Genomic DNA, 8,142 nt, shown 5'->3' on the forward strand with positions numbered 1-8,142 from the left:
GGGTCAGTTTGGGGGATTTTGGGTCAGTTTGGGGGATTTTGGGGTCAGTTTGGGTGATTTGGGGTCAGTTTGTGGGGGTTTGGGGTCAGTTTGGGGGATTTTGGGTCAGTTTGTGGGGATTTTGGGTCAGTTTGGGTGATTTGGGGTCAATTTGGGGGAGTTTGGGTTCAGTTTGGGGGATTTGGGGTCAGTTTGTGGGGGGTGGGGTCAGTTTGGGGCATTTGGGGTCAGTTTGGGGCATTTGGGGTCAGTTTGGGGGATTTGGGGTCAGTTTGGGGGATTTGGGGTCAGTTTGGGGGGTTTTGGGGTCAGTTTGGGGGATTTGGGGTCAGTTTGGGGGATTTTGGGTCAGTTTGTGGGGATTTGGGGTCAGTTTGTGGGGGGTTTGGGGTCAGTTTGGGGGATTTGGGGTCAGTTTGGGGGATTTGGGGTCAGTTTGGGGGATTTTGGGTCAGATTGGGGGATTTGGGGTCAGTTTGGGGGGGTTTGGGTTCAGATTGGGGGATTTTGGGTCAGTTTGGGTGATTTGGGGTCAGTTTGGGGGATTTGGGGTCAGTTTTTGGGGGATTTGGGGTCAGTTTGGGGGATTTGGGGTCAGTTTGTGGGGGATTTTGGGTCAGTTTGGGGGATTTTGGGTCAGTTTGGGGGATTTTGGGTCAGTTTGTGGGGATTTGGGGTCAGTTTGGGGGGGTTTGGGGTCAGTTTGGGGGATTTGGGGTCAGTTTGGGGGATTTTGGGTCAGTTTGGGGGATTTTGGGGTCAGTTTGGGGGATTTGGGGTCAGTTTGGGGGATTTTGGGGTCAGTTTGGGTGATTTGGGGTCAGTTTGGGGGATTTGGGGTCAGTTTGGGGGATTTGGGGTCAGTTTGGGGGATTTTGGGGTCAGTTTGGGGGATTTGGGTCAGTTGTGGGGGATTTTGGGGTCAGTTTGGGTGATTTGGGGTCAGTTTGTGGGGGTTTGGGGTCAGTTTGGGGGATTTTGGGTCAGTTTGGGGGATTTTGGGGTCGATTTGGGGTCAGTTTGGGGGATTTGGGGTCAGTTTGGGGGATTTTGGGTCAGTTTGGGGGATTTTGGGGTCAGTTTGTGGGGGTTTGGGTCAGTTTGGGGGATTTTGGGTCAGTTTGGGGGGTTTGGGGTCAGTTTGGGGGATTTTGGGGTCAGTTTGGGGGATTTGGGGTCAGTTTGTGGGGGTTTGGGGTCAGTTTGGGGGATTTGGGGTCAGTTTGGGGGATTTTGGGTCAGTTTGGGGGATTTTGGGGTCAGTTTGTGGGGGTTTGGGTCAGTTTGGGGGATTTGGGGTCAGTTTGGGGGGGTTTGGGGTCAGTTTGGGGGATTTTGGGTCAGATTGGGGGATTTTGGGTTCAGTTTGGGGGATTTGGGGTCAGTTTGGGGGATTTGGGGTCAGTTTGGGGGATTTCAGGTTCAGTTTGGGGGATTTCAGGTTCAGTTTGGGTGATTTTGGGTTCAGTTTGGGGGATTTGGGGCTCAGTTTGGGGGATTTTGAGTTTGTGTGGTTTCGGGCTCAGTTTGGGGGATTTCGGTTCATTTTGGGTGATCTCAGGTTAATTTTGGGTGATTTCAGGTTTCATTTGGGTGATTTCAGGTTCAGTTTGGGTGATTTCAGGCTCAGTTCGGGTGATTTCAGGTTTAATTTGGGTGATTTCGGTTCATTTTGGGTGATCTCAGGTTTAATTTGGGTGATTCCAGTTCATTTTGGGTGATCTCAGGTTCATTTTGGGTCATTTGGGGCACAGTTTGGGTGATTTCAGGTTTATTTTGGGTGATTTCGCTTCATTTTGGGTGATTTCAGGTTTAATTTGGGTGATTTCGATTCATTTTGGGTGATTTCAAGTTTAATTTGGGTGGTTTCGATTCATTTTGGGTGATTTCAGGTTTAATTTGGGTGATTTCGGTTCACATTGGGTGATTTCAGGTTTAATTTGGGTGATTTCAGGTTTAATTTGGGTGATTTTGGTTCATTTTGGGTGATTTCAGGATAAATTTGGGTGATTTCAGGTTTAATTTGGGTGATTTTGGTTCATTTTGGGTGATTTCAGGTTTAATTTGGGTGATTTCAGGTTTAATTTGGGTGATTTCAGGTTTAATTTGGGTGATTTTGGTTCATTTTGGGTGATTTCAGGTTTAATTTGGGTGATTTCAGGTTTAATTTGGGTGATTTCGATTCATTTTGGGTGATTTCAGGTTTAATTTGGGTGATTTCGATTCATTTTGGGTGATTTCAGGTTTAATTTGGGTGATTTCGGTTCATTTTGGGTGATTTCAGGCTCAATTTGGGTGATTTCAGGTTTAATTTGGGTGATTTCAGGTTTAATTTGGGTGATTTTGGTTCATTTTGGGTGATTTCAGGTTTAATTTGGGTGATTTCAGGTTTAATTTGGGTGATTTTGGTTCATTTTGGGTGATTTCAGGGTCACTTTGGGTGATTTCAAGATTAGTTTGGGTGATTTCAGGTTTAATTTGGGTGATTTCAGGTTTAATTTGGGTGATTTCAGGTTCATTTTGGGTGATTTTGGTTCATTTTGGGTGATTTCAGGTTTAATTTGGGTGATTTCAGGTTTAATTTGGGTGATTTCGCTTCATTTTGGGTGATTTCAGGATAAATTTGGGTGATTTCAGGTTTAATTTGGGTGATTTTGGTTCATTTTGGGTGATTTCAGGTTTAATTTGGGTGATTTCAGGTTTAATTTGGGTGATTTTGGTTCATTTTGGGTGATTTCAGGTTTAATTTGGGTGATTTCAGGTTTAATTTGGGTGATTTCAGGTTTAATTTGGGTGATTTTGGTTCATTTTGGGTGATTTCAGGTTTAATTTGGGTGATTTCAGGTTTAATTTGGGTGATTTTGGTTCATTTTGGGTGATTTCAGGTTTAATTTGGGTGATTTCAGGTTTAATTTGGGTGATTTCAGGTTTAATTTGGGTGATTTCGCTTCATTTTGGGTGATTTCAGGATAAATTTGGGTGATTTCAGGTTTAATTTGGGTGATTTCAGGTTTAATTTGGGTGATTTTGGTTCATTTTGGGTGATTTCAGGTTTAATTTGGGTGATTTCAGGTTTAATTTGGGTGATTTCAGGTTTAATTTGGGTGATTTTGGTTCATTTTGGGTGATTTCAGGTTTAATTTGGGTGATTTCAGGTTTAATTTGGGTGATTTCAGGTTTAATTTGGGTGATTTTGGTTCATTTTGGGTGATTTCAGGTTTAATTTGGGTGATTTCAGGTTTAATTTGGGTGATTTTGGTTCATTTTGGGTGATTTCAGGTTTAATTTGGGTGATTTCAGGTTTAATTTGGGTGATTTCGGTTCATTTTGGGTGATTTCGGTTCATTTTGGGTGATTTCAGGCTCACTTTGGGTGATTTCAGGTTTAATTTGGGTGATTTTGGTTCATTTTGGGTGATTTCAGGTTTAATTTGGGTGATTTTGGTTCCTTTTGGGTGATTTCAGGCTCACTTTGGGGCAGTTTCCCCCCGGAGCCCCCGTCCCATGCACCCAAAGCCCCACAGCAGAGACCCAAGGGCTGGGAGCAGCTTTAATCCCGTTCCCGGTGCCCGTTGGGGCCCCCCCCGTCGGTGCTGAGCCAGGCCCCGGCCTCCTCCACGTCGCGGGGAACCACCAGGAAGAGCTCGGAGAGGCCTCGGGAGAGGAAATCCCGCAGGAAAGCCCTGGAATGGGAGGGGGAGGTGAGGAATTGGGGGGGGGGATGCAGATGGGGGATGGGGATGTGGGATGAGGGTGCAGGATGAGGATGGGGATGCGGGATGTGGGATGTGGATGCAGGACGAGGATGTGGGATGCAGGATGAGGGATGGGGATGTGGGATGAGGGCTGAGGATACAGGATGTGGGATGCAGGATGAGGGATAAGGATGTGGATGCGGGATGAGGATGCAGATGTGGATGTGGAATGAGGATGCAGGATGAGGGATGAGGATGTGGATGTGGGATGCAGGATGAGGGATAAGGATGTGGATGCGGGATGAGGATGCAGATGTGGATGTGGGATGAGGATGCAGGATGAGGGATGAGGATGTGGATGTGGGATGCAGGATGAGGGATAAGGATGTGGATGCGGGATGAGGATGCAGATGTGGATGTGGAATGAGGATGCAGGATGAGGGATGAGGATGTGGATGTGGGATGAGGATGCAGATGTGGATGTGGGATGAGGATGCAGGATGAGGGATAAGGATGTGGATGCGGGATGAGGATGCAGATGTGGATGTGGAATGAGGATGCAGGATGAGGGATGAGGATGTGGATGTGGGATGCAGGATGAGGGATAAGGATGTGGATGCGGGATGAGGATGCAGATGTGGATGTGGGATGAGGATGCAGGATGAGGGATAAGGATGTGGATGCGGGATGAGGATGCAGATGTGGATGTGGGATGAGGATGCAGGATGAGGGATGAGGATGTGGATGTGGGATGCAGGATGAGGGATAAGGATGTGGATGCGGGATGAGGATGCGGATGTGGATGTGGGATGCAGGATGAGGGATAAGGATGTGGATGTGGGATGCAGGATGAGGGATAAGGATGTGGATGCGGGATGAGGATGCAGATGTGGATGTGGGATGAGGATGCAGGATGAGGGATGAGGATGTGGATGTGGGATGCAGGATGAGGGATAAGGATGTGGATGCGGGATGAGGATGCAGATGTGGATGTGGAATGAGGATGCAGGATGAGGGATGAGGATGTGGATGTGGGATGCAGGATGAGGGATAAGGATGTGGATGCGGGATGAGGATGCAGATGTGGATGTGGAATGAGGATGCAGGATGAGGGATGAGGATGTGGATGTGGGATGCAGGATGAGGGATAAGGATGTGGATGTGGGATGCAGGATGAGGGATACGGATGTGGATGCGGGATGAGGATGCAGATGTGGATGTGGGATGAGGATGCAGGATGAGGGATAAGGATGTGGATGCGGGATGAGGATGCAGATGTGGATGTGGGATGAGGATGCAGGATGAGGGATGAGGATGTGGATGTGGGATGCAGGATGAGGGATGAGGATGCAGGATGAGAATGCAGATGTGGATGTGGGATGAGAATGTGGATGTGGATGCAGGATGAGGATGTGGGATGCAGAAGCGGGATGGGAATGCAGCATGTGGGATGGGGATGAGGGATGCAGATGTGGATGAGGATGTGGATGCAGAATGAGGATGCAGATGTGGATGCAGGATGAGGATGCGGGGTGAGGATGTGGATGTGGATGCAGGATGAGGATGTGGGATGCAGAAGTGGGATGAGGATGCACATGTGGATGTGGGATGAAGATGCAGGATGAGGGATGAGGATGCAGATGAGGATGCGGGATGAGGATGCGGGATAAGGATGCATATGTGGATGTGGGATGCAGAAGTGGGATGAGGATGTGGATGCGGGATGATGATACAGGATGTGAGGTGCCGGATGAGGATGCAGGATGCAGAAGCGGGATGAGGATGCAGGATGAGGATGTGGATGCAGGATGTGGATGCAGGATGTGGGATGAGGGATGGAGGATGTGGATGCAGGATGAGGATGCAGATGTGGATGCGGGATGAGGATGCAGATGTGGGATGTGGATGCAGGATGAGGATGCAGATGTGGGATGTGGATGCAGAATGAGGATGCAGATGTGGATGCGGGATGGGGATGCAGATGCGGGTTGGGGATGAGGACGCGGGATGCAGATGGAGGATGTGGGATGCAGGATGCGGGATGGGGATGAGGATGCAGATGTGGGATGAGGATGAGGATGCAGGATGTGGCCGTGTGATGTGGATGCAGGATGAGGATGCAGGATGAGGATACAGGATGTGAGGTGCAGGATGAGGATGTGGGATGAGGATGCAGATGCAGGATGTGGACGCGGGATGGGGACGAGGATGCAGGATGCAGATGTGGATGCAGGATGGGGATGTGGGATGAGGATGCGGGATGCAGAAGTGGGATGAGGATGCAGGATGTGGGATGCAGATGTGGATGAGGGTGTGGATGCAGAATGAGGATGTGGATGTGGATGCGGGATGAGGATGCGGGATGTGGATGTGGGATGCAGAAGTGGGATGAGGATGCAGGATGTGGGATGGGGATGTGGATGCAGGATGGGGATGCAGGATGCGGGATGAGAATACAGGATGTGAGGTGCAGGATGTGGGATGTGGATGCGGGATGAGGATGCGGGATGGGGATGTGGGATGCCGGATGAGGATGCAGGATGTGAGGGGCAGGATGTGGACATGTGATGTGGATGCAGGATGAGGATGTGGGATGTGGAAGTGGGATGAGGATGTGGATGCGGGATGAGGATGTGGGATGAGGATACAGGATGTGGATGTGTGATGTGGATGCAGGATGTGGACGTGTGATGTGGGTGCAGGATGAGGATGCAGATGCAGGATGAGGATGTGGGATGAGGATGGGGATGCAGGATGAGGATGCAGATGCAGGATGAGGATGCAGGATGTGGATGTGTGATGTGGGTGCAGTATGAGGATGCAGATGCAGGATGAGGATGTGGGATGAGGATGGGGATGCAGGATGCAGATGCAGGATGAGGATGCAGGATGAGGATGCAGGATATGGACATGTGATGTGGATGCAGGATGAGGATGCAGATGCAGGATGCAGGATGGGGATGCAGGATGAGGATGCAGGATGTGGATGTGTGATGTGGATGCAGGATGAGGATGCAGATGCAGGATGCAGGATGGGGATGCAGGATGAGGATGCAGGATGAGGATGCAGGATGAGGATGCAGGATGTGGATGTGTGATGTGGATGCAGGATGAGGATGCAGATGCAGGATGCAGGATGGGGATGCAGGATGAGGATGCAGGATGAGGATGCAGGATGTGGATGTGTGATGTGGGTGCAGGATGAGGATGCAGATGCAGGATTAGGATGCAGGATGAGGATGCGGGATGAGGATGCAGATGCAGGAGCACCCCCTCGCGGTGGTACCCAACAGCATATCCCCCCCCCCAAGCCCTACCTGAGCTCCTCCTCGCCTCCGATGGGCTCGGGCTGCGGGAGCTTGGAGTCCAGGTTGTAATAAACACCCCGGAAGCAGCGCAGGGAGAGCCAGTGCTGGCGGCGGAGCGGGATCGGGATCGGGATCAGCCCCAGGAGAGGCCCCGCGGGGACGTTGAGGATGAAGCCGAAGATGTTGGGGAGCACCAAGAGCTCCAAGGGTCTGTGGGGATGGGGGGGGGGGATTGAAGGGGTTTGGGGCATTGGAGGGGATGGGGGAGGGTTTATGCGGGGGTCTGGGGTGGTTTTGGGGTTCTTTTGGGTGGTTTTGGGGTGGTTTTGGCCTTATTTTGGGTGGATTTGAGGGTTGTGGGGTGGTTTTGGGGTTCTTTTGGGTGGATTTTGGGGTGGTTTTAGGGTTCTTTTGGGGTGGTTTTTGGGTTCTTTTGGGTGGATTTGGGGGGGAATTGAAGGGGTTTGGGGCATTGGAAGGGTTGGGGGGATGGGGGAGGGTTTATGGGGGGGTCTGTGGTGGTTTTGGGGTTCTTTTGGGTGGTTTTGGGGTGGTTTTAGGGTTCTTTTGGGGGGATTTTGGGGGGAATTGAAGGGGTTTGGGGCATTGGAAGGGTTGGGGGGGATGGGGGAGGGTTTATGCGGGGGTCTGGGGTGGTTTTGGGGTTCTTTTGGGTGGTTTTGGGGTGGTTTTAGGGTTCTTTGGGGTGGATTTGGGGGGGACTTGAAGGGGTTTGGGGCATTGGAAGGGTTGGGGGGGATGGGGGAGGGTTTATGCGGGGGTCTGTGGTGGTTTTGGGGTTCTTTTGGGTGGTTTTGGGGTGGTTTTGGCCTTTGGGTGGATTTGAGGGTTGTGGGGTGGTTTTGGGGTTCTTGGATTTTGGGGTGGTTTTAGGGTTCTTTTGGGGTGGTTTTAGGGTTCTTTTGGGTGGATTTGGGGGGGAATTGAAGGGGTTTGGGGCATTGGAAGGGTTGGGGGGATGGGGGAGGGTTTATGGGGGGTCTGGGGTGGTTTTGGGGGTTCTTTTGGGTGGTTTTGGGGTGGTTTTAGGGTTCTTTTGGGTGGATTTTGGGGGGAATTGAAGGGGTTTGGGGCATTGGAAGGGTTGGGGGGGATGGGGGAGGGTTTATGGGGGGTTTG

At 50.6% G+C, this 8,142-nt stretch overlaps 1 protein-coding gene across 1 annotated transcript; it reads right to left on the reverse strand.

Moving 5' to 3' along the window:
- Positions 1-3,549: 3,549 nt before the first annotated feature.
- Positions 3,550-7,212, reverse strand: LOC130609405 (josephin-2-like; the record flags this gene model as incomplete). Its single annotated transcript, XM_057428358.1, has 2 exons — positions 3,550-3,682; positions 7,012-7,212. Coding segments are annotated over 2 exons (334 nt in total), but the record flags the coding sequence as incomplete, so codon positions are not given.
- Positions 7,213-8,142: the final 930 nt, after the last annotated feature.

Source organism: Pezoporus wallicus, unplaced genomic scaffold (genome assembly GCF_028554395.1).
Source record: "Pezoporus wallicus isolate ANWC-B61680 ecotype Strahan unplaced genomic scaffold, APGP_CSIRO_Pwel_v1 contig_13343, whole genome shotgun sequence".
Lineage (NCBI taxonomy): Eukaryota > Metazoa > Chordata > Aves > Psittaciformes > Psittacidae > Pezoporus > Pezoporus wallicus.